This window comes from Balaenoptera ricei, chromosome 1 (assembly GCF_028023285.1).
Source record: "Balaenoptera ricei isolate mBalRic1 chromosome 1, mBalRic1.hap2, whole genome shotgun sequence".
Classification (NCBI taxonomy): domain Eukaryota; kingdom Metazoa; phylum Chordata; class Mammalia; order Artiodactyla; family Balaenopteridae; genus Balaenoptera; species Balaenoptera ricei.
Window position 1 is genome coordinate 36,066,112 of NC_082639.1, and position 27,804 is coordinate 36,093,915.

At 44.1% G+C, this 27,804-nt stretch overlaps 1 protein-coding gene across 6 annotated transcripts in view; it reads left to right on the forward strand.

Moving 5' to 3' along the window:
• Positions 1-27,804, forward strand: part of ST3GAL3 (ST3 beta-galactoside alpha-2,3-sialyltransferase 3) — a 232,414-nt gene that overhangs the window by 148,666 nt on the left and 55,944 nt on the right. For all 6 annotated transcript variants that reach the window (XM_059920827.1, XM_059920847.1, XM_059920838.1 and 3 more), the window contains one exon: positions 5,454-5,546. In XM_059920827.1, the coding sequence (XP_059776810.1) occupies positions 5,454-5,546 (93 nt within the window). The remainder of the gene's footprint in view (positions 1-5,453; positions 5,547-27,804) is intronic.

Genomic DNA, 27,804 nt, shown 5'->3' on the forward strand with positions numbered 1-27,804 from the left:
TCCTTTTTAATTTTTTTAATATATTTATTTATTTATTTTTTGGCTACGTTCGGTCTTGGTTGCTGCACATAGGCTTCCCCTAGTTGCAGTGAGCAGGGGCTACTCTTTGTTGTGGTGCGCAGGCTTCTCATTGCGGTGGCTTCTCTTTGTTGTGGAGTGCAGGCTCTAGGCACGTGGACTTCAGTAGTTGTGGCACGTGGGCTCAGTATTTGTGGCTCACGGGCTCTAGAGCACAGGCTCAGTAGTTGTGGTGCACGGGCTTAGTTGCTCCACGGCGTGTGGGAATCTTTCCAGAGCAGGGCTTGAACCCGTGTGCCCTGCATTGGCAGGCAGATTCTTAACCACTGTGCCACCAGGGAAGTCCCTAAATGGACAGTTTATTCTTTAGGATAACACGTGCTAGGCCATAGTTATGTCCTAGTCATCACTGTATCCCTAATCCCAGGCCAGCGTCTGGCACATAACAACAACGAGACTGTTACAGTTAGCATGTACTGAGGGAGAACTATGTGCCAGGCATTGTACTAAACATTGTATTCTCAACATAATCCTCACAACAATTTTATGAGGTATTAGTATAATTCCAGTTTTAAAGATGTGGAAATTAAGGCACAGAGCAGTTAAATAACATGCCCAGCTAGTAAGGGATAGAGCCAGGGTACAAACCCAAGCAGAGTGACTCTGTTGCCTCTAAATATCTGTTGAGTGAATGAATGAGTGAGTGAGAGGATGGAAGAGAAGGAGGTGGGAGAGAAAGAGAGTGGGGACAAGTGAGCAAGGTCAGGTGACTGTCAGCTCTAGGTAAAATGGGGTCCACAGGCAGGAGAGGTTGGTTCTGCTTGGCAGGGGAAGCAATCACGAAAAGTTTCACAAAGGAAGTGGTGCTTCACCCGAATGTTGCAAGATGAATAGGTAGTCACTGGCCAGGGTAGGGCAGGGTAGACAGAGCTAAGGCCAACCCTTCTACTTTTGTGGTAGATCCTTTCCCTCTCTCACCTTCTCGGGGACATTTCTCCAACTGTCCCATTTCTGTTGCATCATGCTTGAGTTTTCCTCTTATTCTAACCAGCTTATATGCATGCTGAAAAATTTCCTAACCTCAAAAAACTCTTTCCCTGCAATTCCCCTCCAGCAATTGCCCCATTTCTCTGTCTCCCTTTATAGCAAAACTTCTAAAAATGGTAGTCTCTATTCCCTGGCTCCAATTCTTCTGTTTTCTCTGAAACCCGATGAAAGCAGCATTTCACCCCCACCCTCCAGTGAAACAGCTCTACTCAAAGTCAAGAGCAACCTCCATGTTGGCAAATCCAGCTGTCAATCTTACGGCTACCTTCCCAGGCCCAGCACAGTGTTTGATGCAGTTGGTCCCTGTATCTTTCTTGAGACACTTCATTCCTTTGGCACCTGAGACATCACACTCTGTCCTGATTATTTTTCTGTCTCAGGGACTGCTCCTTTCAGCCTTTTGCCATGCTACTCCTCACCCCCCAAATACTGATCCTTTTTTCTTTTTTTTTTAACATCTTTATTGGAGTATAATTGCTTTACAATGGTGTGTTAGTTTCTGCTTTATAACAAAATGAATCAGTTATACATATGTTCCCATATCTCTTCCCTCTTGCGTCTCCCTCCCTCCCACCCTCCCTATCCGACCCCTCTAGGTGGTCACAAAGCACTGAGCTGATCTCCCTGTGCTATGCAGCTGCTTCCCACTAGCTATCTACCAAATGTTGACCCTTAAAATGCACACGGTGATCAGGGCACTCTCCCACTGGAAATCATTCAGTGACTCTCCCCAGGACAGAATCCAGACTTGAGCATTGGAAACCTCCGCCACCTCACCTGTCACGACGTACGTGTGTGGTGCTCTAGAGGACAGCCAGCCCCTCCAAATGTTCTTTCTCACCACACCCTCCAAGATCTCTGAGAGCTGAGTGGTTCCCATTTGCAGATGAGGAAGCTGAGAAGCAGATTGTCCTTCACTTGCCCATGGTCACGCACCTTGCAGTGTCCTTTATGAAAGCTTCTAATTCCAGGTCCTGTATTCTTCCCATTTACAACCTGTTGTTTGACCTGATTCCTTAAACTTGGGACTTCTGAGTGAAGCAGAGGCGTGGAAGTCTGGTTCCTTCTTTTAGGTGCCAGCCTCTCCATCTGGATTTCCTCTTAAGAGTGTAGTGGTTTACACTCTTCACCCCAGGCGCTTGGTAGTCACGTTTGCAGGACAATGGTGCTCTTACTGGTCAAAATGCTAAATCTCCCCAAATGAAAGGCCAGCTGCAGAGTATGAGAAGAACAAGGGCTGAATGATTTGATCAGACATCTGTGGGGGCCTCCTGGCATTTGGAGTGTGAGTGCCTTAGAGTAACTATTCGGGCCCAAGGGAGTTGGAGACTGTTAATCTTGGTGGTTTTGACCGCTAACTGCCCCAGAGGTCCCAGCCTGCTGTATGACTCAGAATCCCCAACACTCCCCCTATTCTTCTCTCACTGGGATAGTCAGGAGGCCATTTCTAAGGCATTTTAATTTGGTAATAACTTGACATGGCCCACTATGCCCAGGGCTGTATGTTTTAGAAGTTACTGTTGCTTGGGGGGTTGGTTTAGAGCTGCTCCATCCTTAATATCTGACTACCCTGCACTGGCATGGGAAGAGCCCTTCCTGGTGGGCTCTGGCTTCCTGTGTTCCATCTTGCCTGTGCTCTTTTTTCTCCATTATGGATTACCTGAGTCCATAGACCCTGGACTATCCCATAGCCCGATTCTTTTTTTTTTAACTAAAAAAATTTTTATACATTTTGTAAAAGTTACTTTCCACTTACAGTTATTACAGAATATTGGCTGTATTCCCCATGTTGTACAGTACATCCTTGAGCCTATCTTACACCCCATGGTTTGTACCTCCCACTCTCCCACCCATATTTTGTCCCTCCCCACCCTTCCTGCTGGCAACCACTAGTTTGTTCTCTATATCTGTGAGTCTACTTCTTTTTTTGTTACAGTCACTAGTTTGTTGTATTTTTTAGATTCCACATATACGTGAGATCATACAGTATTTGTCTTTCTCTGTCTGACTTATTTCACTTAGCATAAGGCCCTCCAGGTCCATCCATATTGCTGCACATCTAGAGCCCTGATTCTTGAAGCATTTTGCCAGAAGTTGATGGTGTTCACTAGAGAGAGGAAAGATGTGGCTGAAGATTTGTCTGCTGTTGTACATGCATTTCTACATGCATTTCTGCAATGCACTATGTTAAAGGGACGACCACCATCCATCTTTCCTTTTCTTTGTGAAACTTTCTGGAATTCAGAAAGACCATAGGAACCCACAGTACCAGGCAAGCAAGCGGATGGTGGGGGATTGGAGACAAGAATATGAAGGACTCATAATGCCTCACTGCTTGTTACACACCTCCAGAGAGCTTCTCTACCCCATCTCCAACTGCACTGACCACTCATGCTGTCCCTGGACTCTGTGCTTCCCTCTGTGATGACACTGACTGTGATCCACACCAGGGCGGTGCCATACTAAGAGCTCCTGCACTCGTGTTAGAGAGAAATAGTTTCACATAGTATCCACTACTTACTAGCTGTATGATCTTGAATAAGTCTCTTCATTTTTCTGAGCTTGTATGTAAATTAATAATTAATAGCACATACTCACCTGGCTATTGAGAGGAGTAATTGAAGAAATCTATAATGTTTTCATCACTGTGCCTAGTCCAAAAGCTTCCGGTAGGTTTAGTAATTGCACTGAAGTTTATGTTTCATTTCTGAAATACAGTTGTTTATGTAAGAAAATGTTGTTATGTAAATTCTCTTGTTAAACCCTTGACTTTCTTTTGCCTACCAAATAAAAGCCCAACTCCGGGCTTGTCGCTCAGCATTTACATTTGCATTTCAGGCTTTAAATTTCAGTGGTAGGGAAAGCTAAAAAAATGTAGATTTTTTAGAAGAAATTGCACATAGATACAGATGAGTTTGTCTAAATTCAGTGAACAGTGACTCTGTATAAGGCCCTGGGCTAGGCTCACAGGGCACTGAGTGAATCACACGTGACGCATGATAGGTGGTGCCATCATGGTTTCTGGCTGTCCTGTATAGGCACCAGCCTCCCCTACCCTGGACCCACCCCGCCCCCGCCCCTGCAGAAGGCAGCCCTGAGGGAAGACTCACCACAGGGCCCCAGCACAGCAGAGCAGCTGGGCATCAGAGTGCTGGCAGCTGGCCCAAGGGTGGAGACTGGGGAGGTTGGGGCTGGGAACTGGCAACGAGCCAGGGCTCCTTCAGGTGCCCCAGCACACAGGGCCTCCAGCCCCAGCAGTCACTGAATGTGTCCTGTTCTTCCGCTGTGATCTTCTCTAGACTGCGCTGGGCAGGGTTTTTGGTGGCAGGGCTGTGACTCCAGCTGCACACTGAACACATATGGACACTGAAGCCCAGAGATATGAGGTGACTTGACTACAGTCACACAGCAACAAAGCCAGGGCTAGAACTCACAAGCCTTCTGAAAAATAGTCAGTGCTCTCTGACTTATGGGCTCCTGAGATTGTCTTATGTCCAGTCCAAGTGTAGTGAGATTGTCAGGGCCATTTTGTTCCTTCAGAAGATCATAAGGGTCTTCTATGTGCCCATCTCTGTGCAAAGAACTGGGGGGTACAGGGTTAAATCAGACCCTGACCTTGGGAATTTACAGTGCAGTGAGGGAGACACACTACCAACGATTGCAATTCCGTAGAGCGAGTGCTGGGCAATCATGTAATGCGGGTGGCGGGGGGTGGGCGGTGAGCACAGGGAGGCACTTGGCCCAATCTGGGGGTCAGGGAACCAAGCCCAGAGAAACTGACATCTGAGCTGAGTTGTGAAGGACCAGGAGGCACAGGCAGGTGGAGAAGGACAAGGAAGAACATTCCAGGCACAGAGGATAGGAGAGCATCCTTAACTAAACGCCCCAACATGTATTTGATCTACATTCAGGGCACTGTGAGTGGTTCCCACTAGCTGGATCATAGTGTGTGTGGAGAGAATAGAGGCAGATGAGGCTGGACATGTAGACATATACAGGAAGGTTGAAAGGGTAGTGCCTGTGACTTTATCAAAGTCTGGCGGCTCTCTCCTTAGGTCTCCAGGCTCTACTCTCCCAATCTGGGAGCCTGGATGGAGTTCCTGATTTCCCTGGAATCAGGCTTACTGCAAAGATTCTATGCAAAACCCAGTGAGCTCTTTTTACCAAATTCCAGTGCTGGGCCTTACTTATTTATCTACCTATTCCTTTAGGGTTTCTTGGCTCCTCCCCCTTACCCCCACCTCCAGGGCCTTGGTGTGGAAAAGGGGCTGAAGTGCTGATTGTAGGGAGTGAAGCTTTATTCAGGGTTTACACACCTACAGCTCTTCATGAACTAGTAACCACTGCTCAGTGCCTGGCAAGCTGTGACTCTCTTTCTCTTCCCATAGGCCTGCTGAGTTAGCCACCAAGTACGCAAACTTTTCAGAGGGAACTTGCAAGCCTGGCTATGCTTCAGCCTTGATGACTGCCATCTTCCCCCGGTAAGTGCTCCTGTTTCTTCCCATCACCTGGATAGCCTGGTCCATGGCCCAGGACTCAGACACCCTGCCCCTTGTGGCAAGTGGTGTGCCTCTGAGAAAATGAGATTCTGTGGTACCTTCCCTCGTGTGTCCTTGAGTCTGTGGGTGCCTGGAAAGGACTTTGCTTTTGGTTGGTTCCTTCTCCAGTCCCACTCTAGGCCCTTGCTACACCTTACCCCCGTCTTCCTCTCAGAGCTTGTACCTGCCAGCACAGCTCATTTCTGTGGAGGAAAGAGACGAGGTAGAACCTACGTGGTTCCCCTTGGAAGCCAGGTATCCAGAGGCAGCCAGACAGTGCTCCACAGCGCAGAAGCTCGTAGTCTTTTTTGGAAGCTAGGACCAACTACCTGGCTTCAGGGAGGCAAATCCAAATAAAGCAGGAAATAAAGAGGAGTTTCTGAGCCTGGCGTTCTAGAGTTCCTGATTTCCTTGATAGGAGCTGCTGAAAGAAGCTGTGCCAAACCCTGGGAGATCCTTTCACCCAATTCCACTGAGAGGCCTTGCTTGCTTATCCGCCTTTTCCTTTCGGGTTTTCTTTCTTGAAACCTTGGTGTGGAAAAGAGCCTGACATGCTGCGATCGTCTTGTCTGTGGTCCGAGTGCAGTGAGACCCTTGGGGTCGTTTTGTTCCTTCAGAGAGTTATAGGACTATCTGACTTGGAGGGGATGTAGGAGGGGCTGCTTGGGACCTCTGGGAGTCAGGATGTAGCACTCAGACCACCAGAGGAGCCCTAGGGGTGGCCTCTTGGGGTGGGCTGTGTTCACGGGGGAAGGGTATGCACCCCGTCCCTTAGAAGGCTGAGGTTAGGGCACACAGTGTGCTTGCAAAGGAATGATGACAGCTTGCCCAAAAGCAAATCCAGGATATTTGGATTTTATGCTCCTTTTCTTTCCTAATGTCAGCAATCCAAGCTTAGCTCCTTGTATAAAACAGAAGGCTCTGCTGGCTGAATATCTGGTGTTCAGTTAGAGATCTCTTTGTCCGGGGTCTGCCTTCTGACTTGATTCCAATGTTTTGTTTCCCCCAGCTATTTACTGAGCACTTCTTAAGTGTCTGGCACCATGTTCCATATTCTTGCATAGGTTTTCTCAGACCTACATTGCTCAGGCCCCTGGGCCAGACACCTGTGAGTTTTCCTTGACCTGTGTATGGGTTTTCTAATTGAAAGTAATACAAGCATGTAGGGAAAAAAAACTCAAACAGTACAAAAGGGTATATATTCCCACTCCAGATCCCAGAGACAGCCAATATTACTATAAACAGGAACATACTGTATTTATAATACTGTATCTTGCTTTTTACTCCTAACAATATGTCTTAGAGTTTATCCTATTACCAGCATATATGGATTCATCTCATATTTTAAATGATTGCATAATATATAATTGTTTGGAGGTGTCATAATTTTATTAAAGATTTGTTGAGGTTTAATTTACATACAGTAAAATCTACATATTAGTATAGTTGTATGAGTTTTGATAATACCTTTGTGCAACCACCGTAACAGTTAATAGAACATGTCCAACATCACCCCCAAAAGTTCCTTCATACTTCTTTGCAGTTAACCCCTCCCTTGACCCCCAGGCCCTGACAACTACTGTCCCTGTAGTATTTCCAGAATGTCATATAAATGGATCATATAGTAGCCTTTTGGGTCTGCCTCTTTTGTTTAGTATAATGCATTTGGGATTCACACATGTGTGTAGCAGTTGCTTGTTCCTTTTTATTGCTGAATAGTATTCCATTATATGGGCATAACATTGTATGTTGTTTATTCAACAGTCAAAAGACATTTGGGTTAATTCCAGTTTTTAGCTATTATAAATAAAGCCAGTATAAACATTTGTGTAGAGGATGTATGCTTCACTTCAGAAGAATTTGCCAAACTGTTTTCCAAAGTGACTATACTGTTTTGCTTTCCTACCAGCAAAGTATAAGAGTTTTAGTTATTTTATATCCCTGACATCAATCTTTTTAATTTTAGCTGTTCTAGTAGGTTTAGAGGGAAGGGAAGGCTTAGAGGGCTTACCAGGGAAGCCCTGCTTTTGATGTTTTATCTAAGAAGTCTTTCCCAGGACTTCTCTGGTGGCACAGTGGTTAAGTGTATCATTTTATTTTTAGATTCCACATATGGTCAGTTACTAACAGAGGGATGTTGAAGTCTCCATTTATCAGTTTTTGCTTCAGTGTATTTTGAAGCTCTGCCATTTAGTGCATACACATTTAGGATTGTAGCCCCTTGCTGAATAGATTCCTTCATTTTTCTGAAATGTCCCTTTTTCACTGGTCATAATCCTTGTTCTGAAATCTTCCTTGTTTGATATTAATATAACCACTCCAGCCTTTTAAAAGTTAGTTTCATCGTGGTATATGTTTTTCTATTCTTTTACGTTTTCTGGTGGAGAAGGAGTTTGTATGTTTATACCCTTGAGCATCAGAGAAGTTGGATCTTAGGGGTGTGGTTGGCAGCAGTCCCTCCTTTTACATTTAACCTATCTGTTTCTTTATAATTAGAGAGGGTTTCTTGCAGACAACACATAATGGAGTCTTGCTTTTTTATCCAATCTGATAATGCCTGCCTTTTACTGGAATGTTTATACTGTTTATATTTAATGTAATCATCAGTGTGGTTCGGCTTAAATCTACCATCTTGCTATGAGTTTTCTGCTAGTTTCTTTTTTCCCTTTCTTTTCCTGCTTCCTTTTGGGTTAATTGAGTGTGTTTTATGGTTTTATTTTACCATAAAATAAAACTGTTGGTTTAATAGCTATGCCTCTTTGTTTTATGTTTTTCATGATTATTCTAGAGTTTACAATACACATCGTTGATTTATAATCTACTTTTAAATAATATTATAGCACTTTGCTTAGAGCTTATGAACCTTAGAACAGTATACTTCCATTTCACCTTCTGCCCTTTGTGCTATTTTTGTCATATTTTACATTTATGTATTATAAACCCACACAACACTGTCCTTATTTATTTTTGTTTTAAACAGTTAATTATTTAAAGTGAATTAAAAGTGAGCAGGGGGTCTGGGCAAGATGGCGGAAGAGTAAGATGCGGAGATCACCTTCCTTCCCACAGATATAGTAGAAATACATCTACACGTGGAACTGCTCCTACAGAACACCCACTGAATGCTGGCAGACGACGTCAGACCTCCCAAAAGGCAAGAAAATCCCCACGTACTTGGGTAGGGCAAAAGAAAAAAGAAAGAACAGAGACAAAAGAATAAGGACGGGACCTGCATCAGTGGGAGGGAGCTGTGAAGGAGGAAAGGTTTCCACACACTAGGAAGCCCCTTCGCGGGCAGAGACTGCGGGTGGCAGAGGGGGGAAGCTTCAGATCCACGGAGGAGAGCGCAGCCACAGGGGTGCGGAGGGCAAAGCGGAGAGATACCCGCATGGAGGATCAGTGCCGAGCAGCACTCACCAGCCTGAGAGGCTTGTCTGCTCAGCCGCCGGGGCGGGCGGGGGCTGGGAGCTGAGGCTCCGGCTTCGGTGCTAGCCGGGAGGGAGTCCGGGGAAAAGTCTGCAGTTGCAAAAGAGGCAAGAGACTTTTTCTTGCCTTTTTGTTTCGCGGCGCGCAAGGAGAGCGGATTGAGAGCACCGCCTAAACGAGCTCCAGAGATGGGCGCGAGCCGCGGCTATCAGCACGGAACCCACGACAACAGGGGCGCAGAGGGAAAAACGGAGAGATTCCCGCACAGAGGCTCGGTGCCGAGCAGCACTCACCAGCCTGAGAGGCTTGTCTGCTCACCCGCCGGGGCGGGCGGGGGCTGGGAGCTGAGGCTTCGGCTTCGGTGCTAGCCGGGAGGGAGTCCGGGAAAAAGTCTGCAGCTGCCGAAGAGGCAAGAGACTTTTTCTTGCCTCTTTGTTTCGCGGCGCGCAAGGAGAGGGGATTCAGAGTGCCGCCTAAACGAACTCCAGAGACGGGCGCGAGCCGCGGCTATCAGCGTGGACCCCAGAGTCGGGCGCGAGCCGCGGCTATCAGCGCGGACCCCAGAGGCGGGCGCGAGCCGCGGTTATCAGTGTGGACCCCAGAGACGGGCAGGAGACGCTAAGGCTGCTGCTGCCGCCACCAAGAAGCCTGTGTGCAAGCAAAGGTCACTCTCCACACCGCTCGTCCCGGGAGCCTGTGCAGCCCGCCACCGCCAGGGTCCCGTGATCCAGGGACAACTTCCCCGGGAGAACGCACGGCGCGCCTCAGGCTGCTGCAACGTCACGCTGGCCTCTGCCGCCGCAGGCTCGCCCTGCATCCGTACCCCTCCCTCGCCCCGGCCTGAGTGAGCCAGAGCCTCCGAAGCAGCTGCTCCTTTAACCCCGTTCTGTCTGGGCGGGGAAAAGACACCCTCAGGCGACCTACATGCAGAGGCGGGTCCAAATCCAAAGCTGAACCCTGGGAGCTGTATGAACAAAGAAGAGAAAGGGAAATCTCTCCCAGCAGCCTCAGAAGCAGCGATTAAAGCTCCACAAACAACTTGAAGTGCCTGCATCTGTTGAATACCTGAATAGACAATGAATCATCCCAAATTCAGGAGGTGGACTTTGGGAGCAGGATATATTAATTTTTCCCCTTTTCCTTTTTTTGTGAGTGTATATGTGTATGCTTCTGGGTCTGTATAGCTTTGTTTTCACCATTAGTCCTAGAGTTAGGTCCGTCCGTTTTTTTTTGTTTTTTTTTTTTTTTTACTTAAAAAGTTTTTTTTTCTATATAAATGTTTTCTTAATAATTTTTTCCTTATTTTCTATTTTTAGAAATTAATAAAAAAATTTTAGTAAGTTTTTTCATATTTTTTATTTTAAAAAAATTAAAAAATTTTTTTCTTAATAAAGTTTTTCATAATAATTTTTTTTCTTATTTTTTATTATAATAGCTTTATTTTATTTTATTTTATCCTCTTTCTTTCTTTCTTTCTATTTTTTTCTCCCTTTTATTCTGAGCCGTGTGGATGAAAGGCTCTTGGTGCTCCAGCCAGGCATCAGGGCTGTGCCTCTGAGGTGGGAGAGCCAACTTCAGGACACTGGTCCACAAGAGACCTCCCAGCTCCACGTAATACCAAATGGCAAAAATCTCTCAGAGATCTCCATCTCAACATCAAGACCCAGCTTCATTCAACGACCAGCAAGCTACAGTGCTGGACACCCTATGCCAAACAACTAGCAAGACAGGAACACAGCCCCATCCATTAGCAGAGAGGCTGCCTAAAATCATAATAAGGCCACAGACACCCCAAAACACACCACCAGACGTGGACATGCCCACCAGAAAGACAAGATCCAACCTCATCCACCAGAACACAGGCACTAGTCCCCTCCACCAGGAAGCCTACACAACCCACTGAATGAACCTTAGCCACTGGGGACAGATACCAAAAACAACGGGAACTATAAACCTGCAGCCTGTGAAAAGGAGACCCCAACCACAGTAAGATAAGCAAAATGAGAAGACAAAAAAACACACAGCAGGTGAAGGAGCAGGGTCAAAACCCACCAGACCTAACAAATGAAGAGGAAATAGGCAGTCTACCTGAAAAAGAATTCAGAATAATGATAGTAAAGATGATCCAAAATCTTGGAAATAGAATAGACAAAATGCAAGAAACATTTAACAAGGACGTAGAAGAACTAAAGAGGAACCAAGCAACGATGAAAAACACAATAAATGAAATTAAAAATACTCTAGATGGGATCAATAGCAGAATAACTGAGGCAGAAGAACGGATAAGTGACCTGGAAGATAAAATAGTGGAAGTAACTACTGCAGAGCAGAATAAAGAAAAAAGAATGAAAAGAATTGAGGACAGTCTCAGAGACTTCTGGGACAACATTAAACGCACCAACATTCGAATTATAGGGGTCCCAGAAGAAGAAGAGAAAAAGAAAGGGACTGAGAAAATATTTGAAGAGATTATAGTTGAAAACTTCCCTAATATGGGAAAGGAAATAGTTAATCAAGTCCTGGAAGCACAGAGAGTCCCATACAGGATAAATCCAAGGAGAAACACGCCAAGACACATATTAATCAAACTATCCAAAATTAAATATAAAGAAAACATATTAAAAGCAGCAAGGGAAAAACAACAAATAACACACAAGGGAATCCCCATAAGGTTAACAGCTGATCTTTCAGCAGAAACTCTGCAAGCCAGAAGGGAGTGGCAGGATATACTTAAAGTCATGAAGGAGAAAAACCTACAACCAAGGTTACCCTACCCAGCAAGGATCTCATTCAGATTTGATGGAGAAATTAAAACCTTTACAGACAAGCAAAAGCTGAGAGAGTTCAGCACCACCAAACCAGCTTTACAACAAATGCTAAAGGAACTTCTCTAGGCAAGAAACACAAGAGAAGGAAAACACCTACAATAACAAACCCAAAATATTTAAGAAAATGGGAATAGGAACATACATATTGATAATTACCTTAAATGTAAATGGATTAAATGCTCCCACCAAAAGACACAGACGGGCTGAATGGATACAAAAACAAGACCCATATATATGCTGTCTACAAGAGACCCGCTTCAGACCTAGAGACACATACAGACTGAAAGTGAGGGGATGGAAAAAGATATTCCATGCAAATGGAAATCAAAAGAAAGCTGGAGTAGCAATTCTCATATCAGACAAAATAGACTTTAAAATAAAGACTTTTACAAGAGACAAAGAAGGACACTATATAATGATCAAGGGATCGATTCAAGAAGAAGATATAACAATTGTAAATATTTATGCACCCAACATAGGAGCACCTCAATACATAAGGCAAATACTAACAGCCATAAAAGGGGAAATTGACAGTAACACAATCATAGTAGGGGACTTTAACACCCCACTTTCACCAATGGACAGATCATCCAAAATGAAAATAAATAAGGAAACACAAGCTTTAAATGATACATTAAACAAGATGGACTTAATTGATATTGATAGGACATTCCACCCAAAAACAACAGAATACACATTTTTCTAAAGTGCTCATGGAACATTCTCCAGGATAGATCATATCTTGGGTCACAAATCAAGCCTTGGTAAATTTAAGAAAATTGAAATCGTATCAAGTATCTTTTCCGACCACAACGCTATGAGACTAGATATCAATTACAGGAAAAGATCTGTAAAAAATACAAACACATGGAGGCTACAGAATACACTACTTAATAACGAAGTGATCACTGAAGAAATCAAAGGGGAAATCAAAAAATACCTAGAAACAAATGACAATGGAGACACGACGACCCAAAACCTATGGGACGCAGCAAAAGCAGTTCTAAGAGGGAAGTTTATAGCAATACAAGCCTACATCAAGAAACAGGAAACATCTCGAATAAACAACCTAACCTTGCACCTAAAGCAATTAGAGAAAGAAGAGCAAAAAAAACCCCAAAGCTAGCAGAAGGAAAGAAATCATAAAGATCAGATCAGAAATAAATGAAAAAGAAATGAAGGAAACAATAGCAAAAATCAGTGAAACTAAAAGCTGGTTCTTCGAGAAGATAAACAAAATTGATAAACCATTAGCCAGACTCATCAAGAGAAAAAGGGAGAAGACTCAAATCAATAGAATTAGAAATGAAAAAGGAGAAGTAACCACTGACAGTGCAGAAATACAAACGATCATGAGAGATTACTACAAGCAACTCTATGCCAATAAAATGGACAACCTGGAAGAAATGGACAGATTCTTAGAAATGCACAACCTGCCGAGACTGAACCAGGAAGAAATAGAAAATATGAACAGACCAATCACAAGCACTGAAATTGAAACTGTGATTAAAAATCTTCCAACAAACAAAAGCCCAGGACCAGATGGCTTCACAGGCGAATTCTATCAAACATTTAGAGAAGAGCTAACACCTATCCTTCTCAAACTCTTCCAAAATATTGCAGAGGGAGGAACACTCCCCAACTCATTCTACGAGGCCACCATCACCCTGATACCAAAACCAGACAAAGATGTCACAAAGAAAGAAAACTACAGGCCAATATCACTGATGAACATAGATGCAAAAATCCTCAACAAAATACTAGCAAACAGAATCCAACAGCACATTAAAAGGATCATACACCATGATCAAGTGGGGTTTATTCCAGGATTGCAAGGATTCTTCAATATACGCAAATCAATCAATGTGATACATCATATTTAAAAATTGAAGGAGAAAAACCATATGCTCATCTCAATAGATGCAGAGAAAGCTTTCGACAAAATTAAACATGCATTTATGATAAAAGCCCTGCAGAAAGTAGGCATAGAGGGAACTTTCCTCAACATAATAAAGGCCATATATGACAAACCCACAGCCAACATTGTCCTCAATGGTGAAAAACTGAAACCATTTCCACTAAGATCAGGAACAAGACAAGGTTGCCCACTCTCACCACTATTATTCAACATAGTTTTGGAAGTGTTAGCCACAGCAATCAGAGAAGAAAAAGAAATAAAAGGAATCCAAATCGGAAAAGAAGAAGTAAAGCTGTCACTGTTAGCAGATGACATGATACTATACATAGAGAATCCTAAAGATGCTACCAGAAAACTACTAGAGCTAATCAATGAATTTGGTAAAGTAGCAGGATACAAAATTAATGCACAGAAATCTCTTGCATTCCTATATACTAATGATGAAAAATCTGAAAGTGAAATTAAGAAAACACTCCCGTTTACCATTGCAACAAAAAGAATAAAATATCTAGGAATAAACCTACGTAAGGAGACAAAAGACCTGTATGCAGAAAATTATAGGACACTGATGAAAGAAATTAAAGATGGTACAAATAGATGGAGAGATATACCATGTTCTTGGATTGGAAGAATCAACATTGTGAAAATGACTCTACTACCCAAAGCAATCTACAGATTCAATGCAATCCCTATCAAACTACCACTGGCATTTTTCACAGAACTAGAACAAAAAAATTCACAATTTGTATGGAGACACAAAAGACCCCGAATAGCCAAAGCAATCTTGAGAACGAAAAATGGAGCTGGAGGAATCAGGCTCCCTGACTTCAGACTATATTACAAAGCTACAGTAATCAAGACAGTATGGTACTGGCACAAAAACAGAAATATCGATCAATGGAACAGGATAGAAAGCCCAGAGATAAACCCACGCACATATGGTCACCTTATCTTCGATAAAGGAGGCAAGCATATACAGTGGAGAAAAGACAGCCTCTTCAATAAGTGGTGCTGGGAAAACTGGACAGCTACATATAAAAGTATGAAATTAGAACACTCCCTGACACCATACACAAAAATAAACTCAAAATGGATTAAAGACCTAAGTGTAAGGCCAGACACTATCAAACTCTTAGAGGAAAACATAGGCAGAACACTCTATGACATAAATCACAGCAAGATCCTTTTTGACCCAGCCCCTAGAGAAATGGAAATAAGAACACAAATAAACAAATGGGACCTAATGAAACTTAAAAGCTTTTGCACAGCAAAGGAAACCATAAACAAGACCAAAAGACAGCCCTCAGAATGGGAGAAAATATTTGCAAATGAAGCAACTGACAAAGGATTAATCTCCAAGATTTACAAGCAGCTCATGCAGCTCAATAACAAAAAAACAAACAACCCAATCCAAAAATGGGCAGAAGACCTAAATAGACATTTCTCCAAAGAAGATATACAGATGGCCAACAGACACATGAAAGAATGCTCAACATCATTAATCATTAGAGAAATGCAAATCAAAACTACAATGAGGTATCATCTCACACCAGTCAGAATGGCCATCATCAAAAAATCTAGAAACAATAAATGGTGGAGAGGGTGTGGAGAAAAGGGAACACTCTTGCACTGTTGGTGGGAATGTAAATTGATACAGCCACTATGGAGAACAGTATGGAGGTTCCTTAAAAAACTAAAAATAGAACTACCATATGACCCAGCAATCCCACTACTGGGCATATACCCTGAGAAAACCATAATTCAAAAAGAGTCATGTACCAAAATGTTCATTGCAGCTCTATTTACAATAGCCAGGACATGGAAGCAACCTAAGTGTCCATCATCGGATGAATGGATAAAGAAGATGTGGCACATATATACAATGGAATATTATTCAGCCATAAAAAGAAATGAAATGGAGGTATTTGTAATGAGGTGGATGGAGTTAGAGTCTGTCATACAGAGTGAAGTAAGTCAGAAAGAGGAAATCAAATACAGTATGCTAACACATATATATGGAATCTAAGGAAAAAAAAAAAAAAGGTCATGAAGAACCTAGTGGCAAGATGGGAATAAAGACACAGACCTACTAGAGAATGGACTTGAGGATATGGGGAGGGGGAGGGGTGAGATGTGACAGGGTGAGAGAGTGTCATGGACATATATACACTACCAAATGTAAAATAGATAGCTAGTGGGAAGCAGCCGCATAGCACAGGGAGATCAGCTCAGTGCTTTGTGACCACTTAGAGGGGTGGGATAGGGAGGGTGGGAGGGAGGGAGATGCAAAAGGGAAGAGATATGGGAACATATGTATATGCATAACTGATTCACTTTGTTATAAAGCAGAAACTAACACACCATTGTAAAGCAATTATACTCCAATAAAGATGTTTAAAAAAAAAAAAGAAGCTTAAAAAAAAAAAGAAATAATAAGAAGGATGCTTCTTGAGATTGTGGCAATTATTGATTTTTCAGAAGTGATTGTATTACTTTGACATCCTTATGTACATAGGTTGTTGATATTGCATCAGCTCACTCCAGTACACTTCTCTTTGTGCTGATTCCTGGACCAATGCAATTCTCCCACCTCGTAGAATATTGGATAAAGCTGTGTGAAATATAAAGCTACTCATAACTTCAATTTTCTAAAGAATGTAGGAATTATTTTTTTTCATAAAAACTCAACATAGAAATAGAATTTTTATTCATTGAATTTTGCGTAGGAAATTATAGGCATGTGTGTGAATATTGAAAAACTTTTGAAGTAGTTTTAAATTCCTGGAGGCCCAAGCATTTGGTATTATCTCTTTGGTTCCAATAGCTTTTCTCTCAAATGAAATAATGTGTTGGGTATTTCAGAAGCATTGTACTCTTTGGAGAAATTATTTACCACCTCAAATTAATAAATTAAAAAAGAAACAAAACATAAAACAAACAAAAAAAAGTGAGCAGGAAAAGGCAACCTACAGAATGGGAGAAGATATTTGCACATTATATATCTGATGTGGTGTTAATATCCAGAATATATAAAGAACTCCTACCACTCAAGAACAACAACAAATGGGTGAAGGATTCAAATAGACATTTCTCCAAAGATGATATACAAATAGCCAATAAGCACATGAAAAAATGCTCAATATAATTAGTCATTGGGGAAATGCAAATCAAAACTACAATGAGAGGGCTGCCCTGGTGGTGCAGTGGTTAAGAATCTGCCTGCCAATGCAGGGGACACGGGTTCAAGCCCTGGTCCAGGAAGATCCCACATGCCGTGGAGCAACTAAGCCCGGGTGCCACAACTACTGACCCTGCGCTCTAGAGCCGCGAGCCACAACTACTGAAGCCCGTGTACCTGGAGTCCGTGCTCTGCAACAAGAGAAGCCACTGCAATGAGAAGCCTGCGCACCTCAATGAAGAGTAGCCCCCACTTGCCGCAACTAGAGAAAGCCAGTGGGCAGCAACGAAGGCCCAACACAGCCAAAAAAACAAAACAAACAAAAAAAAACACAATGAGATACTACCTCACACTCATTAGGGTGGCTGCTATCACAAAAGCAGAAAAAAGCAAGTGTTGACAAGGATGTGGAGAAATCAGAACCCTTTTGCACTGCTGGTGACAATGTAAATTGGTGGTGCAGCCACTATGGAAAACAGCATGGTGTTACTCAAAAAACTGAAAGTAGAATTACTATATGACCCAGCAGTTCTACTTTTGGGTATATACCCAAAAGAAATGAAAGCAGGGTCTGGAAGAGGTATCTACACATCCATGTTCATAGCAGCATTATTCACAGTAGCCAAAGCAATCCAAGAGTCTGTCAACTGATGAAAAGATAAAATGTGGTATATACATGGAATGGAATATTATTCAGCCTTAAAAAGAGGGGAAGTTCTGACAGATGCTACTGTGTAGGTGAACCTTGAGGACATTATACTAAGTGAAATAAGCCAGTCATAGAAAGACAATACTGTTTTATTTCACTTATGTGAGGTATCTAGGGTAGTCAGACTCACAGAGATAGAAGACAGAATGGTGGTTGCCAGAGGCTGGGGACAGGGGGAAATGAGGAATTGCTGTTTAATGGATATTTAATAGAGTTTCAGTTTTACAAGATGAAAAGCATTCTGGAGATTGAGTGCATAACAATGTGAAAGTACTTAACACTACTGAATTGTACACTTAAAAATGTTTAAGATAGTAAATTTTATGTAATGTGTATTTTACCACAATTTAAATTTTAAAAGTTTTTAAAAATTAGAATGAAAAGCCTTTTTTTTCCCCCTCGGATTTGTTTTCATTCTCCCTTTGCTTTTTGATTTAATTTTTTTTTTTTTTTATGGCTGCGTTGGGTCTTTGTTGCTGCACATGGGCTTTCTCTAAGTTGTGGTGAGCCGGGGCTACTCTTCGTTGCAGTGCACGGGCTCTAGGCGTGCAGGCTTCAGTAGTTGTGGCACACGGGCTTAGTTGCTCCGCGGCATGTGGGATCTTCCTGGACCAGGGATTGAACCCATGTCCCCTGCATTGGTAGGAGGATTCTTATCCACTACACCACCAGGGATGTCCCTGAAAACTCTTTTATAGTTACCCACAAACTTAGTTTTACTGTTGTTCTTTCTTCCTTTGTGTAGATACATATTTCTATATGGTGTTCTTTTTCTTCTGCTTGAAGAACGTCTTTTAACATTTCTTATGAGGAAGATCTTATGGCAATGAAGTCTATCAGCTTTGGTTTGTCTGATAAAGTCTATTTTACCTTCAGTTTCGAAAGTTTGTTTTTGGCTGTGTATACAATTCTAGGTTGACAATTTGACACACATGCAGTACTTTAAAGATATAACTTAACTTTCTTTTGGCTTGTATAGTTTCTAACGAAAGTCTTCTGTCATTCTTACCTTATTTATTTATTTATTTAAATTTTATTTTATTATTTGTCTGCATCAGGTCTTAGTTGCGGCATGTGGGATCTTCGCTGTGGCATGTGGGCTTCTCTAGTTGTGGCTTCTCTCTAGTTGTGGCGTGTGGGCTTAGTTGCCTGTGGCATGTCGGATCTTAGTTCCCTGACCAGGGATCGAACCCACATCCCCTGCATTGGAAGGTGGATTGTTAAGCACTGGACCACCAGGGAAGTCCGTTTACCTTTTTTCACTTCGTATGCAATGTTTCTCTTTTCCTCTGCCTGCTCTTTGAGATTTTTCTCCTTATCACTCGTTCTCAGCAATTCGATATGATGCAGTTTGTTGTGGTTTTCTTTATATTATTCGTGGCTTGCATTTATTTAGCTCATTGGATGTATGGGTTTATAGTTTATTTTTTAATCAAATTTGGATGCTTTTTGTCCTTATTTTTTCAAATATTTTTTCTGCCCATCACCTTTCCCAGGATTCCAATTACATGTATGTTAAGCCGTTCATCCAACTGGTTTGTTTAATGCTAGGTTTCTTTGGTGTTTTTTTCCCCCAGTTTTTTCTTATTTCTCTTTGTGTCTCATTTTAGATAGTTGATATTGCTATGTTTTCACATCCACTGATATTTCTCTTGTGGTGTCTAATCAGCTGTTAATCCCATCTGGTGTGTTTTCGTTTCAGATATTGTGTTTTTAATCTCTGTGGTTCCATTTAGGTCTTTTTATATCTTGCATTTCATTCTTTATTATGTTCTTGTGTTTTTCTACCTTCCTGAACATAGAGAATATATTTAGAATAGCTGTTTAAACATCCTTGTCTGGTAATCTCACCATCTGTGTCATTTCTGGGATGGTTTCTATTGATTGATTTTTCTCCTGAAAATGGCCTATATTTTTCTGATTCTTCGTATGCCTGCCTGGTAATTTTTTATTAGATTCAAGACAATGTGAAATTTACGTTTTTCTGTGCTAGATTTTGTTATATTCTCTTAAATAGTGCTAGTTTTGCTTGGACATGTAGTTAAGTTTCTTGGAATCAGTTGTATCCCTTTGAGATTTGCTTTTAACATTGTTAGTGCAGGTGTTGAGCAACCATTTGTCTAGGGCTAATTTATCCCCATAACTAACGCAGTACCTGTCTGAGGACTGGACCCAATGCCTTGTGCATTATGAGGAATTTCCACTCTGCCTGATTTATTTCCACAATTGTTTTATGAATACAAACAATTCCCAGCCCTGTATGAACACCAGGAGTTGTTTGATCTACCGCTTCCCAGTGGCCTTTCCTCAGCCTCAGAATTTCCCCTCATATACGCCCAGATCAGTACTTGGCCAAAGATCTGAGGGGACCCCTTTGCAGATCTCTGGGGCATTCTGAGCATCTCTGTCCTCTGTGGTAGTCTCCACAAATTCTAGTCTTCTTGCCCTCCCTAAACTTTGATCGCTTTTTTTCAACTCAGAAAGACCACTGGGCTCTGTTTGGGTTCCCCATCCCTGCACTGGTCTGAAGACTTGTTTCATCTATTTTGACTTGTTTTCTGGTTGTTGAAGGTAGGAGGGTAAATCCCACCCCTGTTATTCTATCATGGTGGGAAGCAGAAGTCCCTTCTTTACACAGCATTCCATGAACTAAACTATACTTTACTGCATCAGTTCCCTATTGATGGACAGTTAGGCAATTGCCATTTTTTACTACTCTAAATATTACTTAAGTGAATAACCTTTTTTATACAACACTCCCCACACATGTGAGATTATCTAGAATAAAGTGATATTTATGGATCCAAAGTTATGTGTGTTTTAAATTTTGAAAGTTATTGGCAAATTGCCCTCTGTAGCAGTTTTTGAATTTATATCCACATATAGTAATTTATAGAGGTGACTTCCTCTATATTTTCATCCAGTACTTTTATAGCTTTATTATTTATATTTGAATTATTAATCCGTCTGAGTTTTTATTGTTTTGTTTTGGTTTCAGTGTTAGGCGTGATCCCTGGTGTTGGGATCTAGGATTGCTTAATTTTTTTTCTCGTGGGTAACTAGTGTTTCTGGATATTTTGACCAAAAAGTTGTAAGTAAATTCAGGATTTTGATTTTGGTAGCAATAATATTTTGACACAAGGGGTCTTAATGCAGCTCTTTTGACGTGTTAGTTTTGACCTGATCTAATAAAAACAAGCCATTAAATCCCTCTCTCTCTCTCTCTCTCTCTCTCTCTCTCTCTCTGTCTCTCTCTCTCTCGTTACCAAGTGCTGTGGGAAGGGTATTCTCACTCTGGCCCTAAGCCTCACTCCTCCTTGAGCCCGCCCAGTCACTGCCTCTTACGCCTGAGCACAGACTGGGGAGCAGGCAGTGGTAGCGGGGGGGTGCTGGTGGGCTGGCCCATCTAGGGTGCAGAGTCCTGCTTCTCTGCGAAGCCAGCCTGCTCCCTCTCACACCTTTGTGCTGCCTGCTGGGAAATCCTCCTTGCCTGCCTGGATACATCGTCCTCTAACGAGAGAGATGGGGAAGGGGGCATGAGGTCCAAGGGAAATCAAATTTATTGAGCATCTGCTCTGCTGTAAACATTGGATTAGGGCTTTTCATCTATTGGTCTCATGGAACAGAAAGTCTTCCCTGACCTCCGTTCCTGCACACACCCAGTTACTCCTTCCTCAACCTGTCCCGCTCTAGTGCTGCACACATAGCTCTGTTACGGTACTTGTAATTATGTATTGATGTTTCTTCTCACATAGTAGGCTGTGTACCTCTTAGCACAGAGACATGGTCTTATTCATGGCTGCCAATACTTAGCAGAACATTTAGCACTTAGTAGGCACTTAATGCTTGTTTCATGAGTGGATATTGATTTCTGCCCTTGGGAGACTGAGAGTCTGAGGGAATGAGGAATGTTGATGAGACACTCTTTCAGTGGAGAGAGTTACTGAAGAAAAATAATTATTTTGACATGTACCAATATATGATAGATTGGAAAGAGATGAGATTTGGAGACAGAAAATTCTCACAGCTTTCTCACTTAATGGGCTATGTGTGATCTTGGAAAAGTCACAGCATAACTCATTAGTCAAGAGAATGAAATGAGAGGATGTATCTTGGGGCTATAAATGTTAGATCATTCCAGCAAAACTTAATGTTAGACACTAGTGAACTCTGTTTTCCCAATGACTTTCATTAAATCAGGTAAGTTTTTTCAGGGAGAAATAAAGATCCCAGAATAGGTCATGGTAAACATTTAAAATGTAGGTTTAAAGAAAAAATACAACTCACAAAATCTTAATTGACACCCCGCATTTTCCTAGCAATGCTTTGCTATAAACATTTGAGTGGCTTTTTAAAGGTGCTTTGATGAAAGATTGAGTATCATGTCTTTTTGATGGTAACCAGTGAAGCCACTTAGCATCAGGCACAAGCATGCATCCATAGGTGAGGCCTGCGGCGAACAGTTTCAGCCAAAAGCAGAACCCAAATCCAGGCTGTGCCCAAGTACAGCAGCAACACTGACAGCCAACACCTACTGATGTATCAATATTGACTTCTCAGATCCTCTGCTAAGACCTTCTCCTATTTTTTCTGTTTTAATCCTCCCAACAACCATATGAAATAGGATTGTTATTAATACAGTTTTAACTCTGAGGAAACGGAGGCGTAAAGAAGTCGAGCAGTTTGCCTGAGGTCACACGGGTAGGAAGTGATGAAGCCCAGTTTGAACCCTACTCTGACCGCCTAGCCCATATGCTTAACTGCCACATTCTATTGCCTCTCACAGCTGCTGTCCCATGGGCAGGGTGGCTAGGGGCCAGAGTGCAGAGGTCTACCAGTTGCCCGATGGGGGCTCAGGAGGCACTGGTGTAGAAATTGCCTTCTTGCCTGGCTCTACAGAGGAAAACCTCCCTTCTCTTGGGACACTCTTTGCTTTGGGAAGGCCAGGGTGCATGGCGTGTGTCTGAGACTGTGTGTGTCTGTGATTCTCATGCTACTAAGGAATTGTTGCCGTGGTCCAAGCTGCCCAAATTCCCCCGAGTGCAAAGGATGGCTTTTGAAACCTTGCTGAGCTCTCTGAGGCAGGAAGTCTGGAGTATTGACAGAGTCCCAACTGCCTGTCTTAGGACTCTCGCGTGAGAAGGTGCAGGAGGCCTACTGCACTGCCCTGGGGGATTTGAAAGTTTATGGGCTCCTGGCCAAGGTAACTGGGTATCTGGTAGCCCCACATTCCAAAGACCCTCCTTCTCTGCCCTTCATGGATTCTGGGACTTTTATCACTACAATACCAGGGAAGAGTGGTAAGATTGAGAGGCATCCTTGTAAAGCTTTGTCCCAAACCATAAATTACAGAGGAGAATAGAGCACTAGCCACTTCCACAGAATCACTGTCCTTCTAGCCTGGGAGCAAGCTGAGTGTCCCCCGACCCAGGAGCGTGCAGAAGACTTGTTACCATTGTTCTCCCCGCTTCCTCATGTTCCCTAACTCTTAATCTCTGTACTCTCACTTCCACTCCCACCCCTCCCCTCCCTGAAATGCTCTTGTCCAGATCACCCAAAAGGACTAACTGACACATCCAATGGGTGAACCTCTTTTTTTGACCTCTCTGAAGTGTTTGGCAGTATTGATCTCTTCCTCCATTTTGAACATTTTGCAACTCTTATTAACGCTTCATCTAAACTCCCTTCCTGTTCTCCTCCTGTTTCTCTATTATTCCTTCTCAGTCTCTTTTACAAGCAATCTCTTTCTGCTGTGCCCACCCTTAAATGTTGATGTAAAAAAAAAAAGTTGATGTCTGCCAGGGTTCAACTATGGCCCTTTTTCTTCTCTTCTCACTATGTTAGCTTCAGCTAACACATACATGCTGATGAGTCTCAAATCTGTTTGGAGCCCAAATCTCTTCTGATCTCTAGACCCAAATAGCCAACTTCCTGCTGGACAGCTCCACTTGGATGACTCTTGAGCATCTCAAACTCAGTGTATCCAACTCACCAAAATTCCAGTAATTCTAATCAGTCCATGTTGCCTATTTCACTGAGTGTTACCACTATTCACTCTTTCACCTGAGCCAGAAATCTGGGCGTTTTTCTTTCTCCTTCCTTTCTCAACGAGATATCAGTTAGTCATTGAGTTCTGGCACGTTTCCCCTCTATAGAGAAGTCAGTCCCTTCCCCTGAGCTCTGATTCCCCAGCCTCTCCTGTATCTTTGACCCGAAATCAGGAACCTGGATCTTCATTCTCTTTACTGACTCCTTCGAATCACTATTTAACCTTACTCAGGTTTCTCTCATCCCTCAAGAAGTTGCCACATTGACTCCACTATCCTATAGTAGACCTAATGATAATAGCTACCACATCATTCATTCAACAAATCTTTATTGAGCAGCTCCTATGCACCAGACACTCTTCTAGGTGCTAGAAGCTTCAGCATTGTATAAGGTACATAAAATCTCTCCCCTCAGTAGCTTACACTCCATTGGCAGATGCAGACAGCCTGTGTGTATAAAATGTCACAGTTTTATAGCACCCTTGCTATGTGCCAGCCACTGTGCTGAACACTGTATATTCATTACCTATTTAGTCTTTTCAGTAGCCCTGTGGAGTAAGTGTTGTTATGCCCACTTTACAGATGAAAAAGCTGTAACTTACCCAAGGTCACAGCAGCACAGATCCAGGAATCAAACCCACCAACCCCACCTTATGTCCTGAGTCATGGCTCTGAACCATGAACCTATAGGGGATTACAGATGCCTTTTAATTGGAGAATGTTTTAAGTATTTTCAGTAGGTACGCCTGCAATGAAATACTTGGGTGCTGGGCCTTTCTGGAAAAAGCGGAGTGCTGAATAACTAAAGCTTCTCTGCGGAGTGTCCAAGGGCTGACGGTCCTGCCTGGGCTGGACAGCTTACATGCCTGTCCTTGACCTGGACTGCAGCTTGTAGCTGGAGGAATTGCCATCTGTGTCCTGTTGGTTCCTCTGCCATGAGGTTTTTTTCATGTGTTCCTAAGTGACAGTGTTCTGGCCTCCTTGGGAACCAATCCATGATCTGCTTTTAAAGTAACTCCACTTCTGGGAATTCCCTCGTGGTCCAGTGGTTAGGATTCCGTGCTTTCACTCCTGAGGGTGCGGGTTCAATCCCTGGGCAGGGAACTAAGATCCCACAAGCCACGTGGCCAAAAAGAAAAAAAATTAAATAAATAAATAAAGCGACTCCACTCGTGGTCTCAGTCTACCCCTCCTGTTTCCCTGACCTTTCCAGGAACTCAGCCCCCCAGGACCCTGTAGCTATACTCCCGATTTCCTTCCTCTTTGCTCTGTCTTCCAACCTTTATAGGTGGGTCCATAGTACATGGCCCAAGCTGTGTTTTCTTTGGAAAAATCTCCTTGCCTAGATGACTAAGGACCCACACTTCTTTGCACAGGTGAATGCTGCCAGCCCACCTGGTGGGGTTCTTCCTGGTTGTGAATTCATCTGCTATAGACGAAGTGCCAGGCCTCAGTCTGCTCACCGCTCCTGATGTTATCAGAGCGTGTCTTCTCCTGTCCCAGTTCAGGACCTGAGGAGCTGGGTCTCACCCTCTCTCTAACTTCTCTACCAAGAGCCCTTGGCAGAATGGCCCAGCAGGCACCCGGCAGTTGGGAGCCTGTTAGGTGCTGTGGAATCAAAAGTGTGTGAACTGATTTGCAACAAGATTTTTGAGAAATTGAAAATGAAGTTTTAGAAATGTCTATAGCAATTAGAGTAAGTTTTTGTCAGTTGAATCTAATAATTTAAAAGTGGAGCTTATATTTTATGTGTGTGTTATAATTTTTCTAGTGATTCATTTTTATTACCCTTTATAAAAGGATCACTCTCTGTGACAGAATTGAAATTTAAAAAGCAATACAAACTGGTCCTTCTTGACAGGTGGTTTGAGAAGCATGGACTGTAGTGATACGAGCACAGGCTGTGGAAGTGAAGAGGGCTGGCTTGGCATGACCTCTCCAAGCCCCCCTTTCTTCCTCTGTGCCTCCTGACCCCGGGGTTAAGGGAAGCAGCACCTGGATGCTCACACCAAGGTGCGTGTGCTCTGGAGGAGGCGAGGACAGAGGGTCGCAGAGGCACAGAGGAGACCCTTAAGCAGGGAGGGGCAGTAGGAGGTTGACTGGGGGAATTCCTGGTGCAGGGGATGCCTGGGCTACCCCTGGGAAGATGGGGCTTCAGGAGTAAAGTCAGACACACTGATGGGAGCAGCTTCCCCCCTTGCAGACCCAGCTCCAGGCTCTGCCGCAGAGCGAACCCTACATGTGCTTAGACGCCCGGCCCCTGGTGAGAGCAGGCGGCGGGCTGCATTCCTGTGGTATTTGGAGATTGATCTCGTCAGCTTAGCAGCTTTGCTTTTCTTGGTTCAGGTACAAGATCCCCACATGGGGAGCTCTGCTGCCTGTGAGCAGCAAGAGCTGGTGAAAGCACGGAACGTGATCCTGGCCCTTCTCCCGAGCTGTGCGCTGTGTCAGGCTCCGGGCCAGGAACAGCCCAGCCACAGGCTACTCAGCGGGAGGGAGGGCCTGAGTCTGAGCTCCACCCACACAAGTCCAGGGCGGAGGCAGCTGCGCTGCACAGGGGAGGATGCTGGCAGTTTTAGGACCTCATCGCGCACCCCCTACTCTATTTGCACCCCCAGGGTGGGGGTGAGGGGCACCACTGGGTGCCCAGGCCGAGGCAAGTGAAGTAGCCAAGGGAGGCCATGGCCCCACCCAGGAGCCTGGCTTCAGTGAATCACTTAGGAGAGAGGTCTGGGCTGGAGGAAGAAAAATGGAGATAATCCATGTACCCATCTCAGAGGGAAGGTGGACGAGATTGTCCAGGGCGATGTGGAGAGGACGGGGGTAACATGGTGTCTGCTCTTGGGAGACCCTCATGGGGGAACACAAGCCTGACTGCTGACAGCAGCACAGCGGCAGGCCTCCTGGCAGCTGACCTCGTGACACCTCTGTGCCTCTCGTGTTGGGACAGACCCGCGCTCCCTCCCTGTGTTCCCAGGCCTTAGTACAGGGAAGTTTCCTGCAGCAGGACAACTTGAGAACTGATGGTTGCAAAACACAAGAGAATACCTTGCACTCTGTTGCTCAGCTCCTCAAGAGTGGCCGGGCCAGGGGCCAGCTACAGAGCTCGCCCCGAGAAGCACACCCCCAAATGGAGCAAGACCCCCAAATGGGCAAGGCAAGTACAGGAGGCCTGGGCTCGGACACCAGCTCTGTGGGGCCTGATTAGGGATGGTTCTGGGCCTGCCGTCCCCACTAGTCTTGTTCCCATGCGTCCAGGGGCGGCTGACTTCAGCGGGGCTCTGGCCAGCCCCTTAGCTGTCTCCACCTCATTGCCCATCTGCCCCACCGCCCTCCCGCACACCCCCAGGACCAGCAACAGTGATTAAGGCAGGACGTGGCTCAGCTGTGTGCTAGCCCTTAGGACCTTTCTAACCCTCTCCAAGCGGCTGCCTGTACACCCATGCCTTTCTCCTCTTGCTCAGAGGCCGTTGCACGCACCGGTGCCCCTGATATCCAGGGCCCTTCCCCCACAGTGCGCCTGTCTCCACTCCTCCCCCACCCCTGAGGGAGCACGCAGTGAGCGTCATCACTGGTTTGATTAGGTTCTGTGAGCCCGTGTGGTTCCCCCGATGGAAAGAAGACCTCAGAGGCAATGACCTTTTTTTTCATATGGTCAGCAGCTGCGTCTGGTGTAGCCAGTGCTGCTGGTAACCTAGTCTTCCTGTGGTAGAGTGAAGAGCAGTGCCAGAGGCAGCAGGGCAGAGCACAGCAAACCACGCCCCAGCGCTTGAGGCGGGGGGGGGGGGGGGGGGGGGGGGCGGGGAAGACGGCTCATCTGGGAGACTTGGGCCCTTGACCCAGACTCGTCTCCAGCAGGCTGCAACAAAGTCACTGACCCTCATGGAGATAAATTCCTCTGCTGCCACGCAAATTACAGGGAGGAAACAAAGGGTTTGGGGGCTGCAGGCTGGCCAAGGCGAGCTATCAGTACAGGCACAGCTGCAGATAGGGTGCAAGCCCAGGAGTGACCTGGAGGAGCATTTGCTGAAGGGAGAAAGGAAGGACCAGCCATTTTCTGCCCTGCATCTGGATCCCCAGGGCCGACCTCTGTGA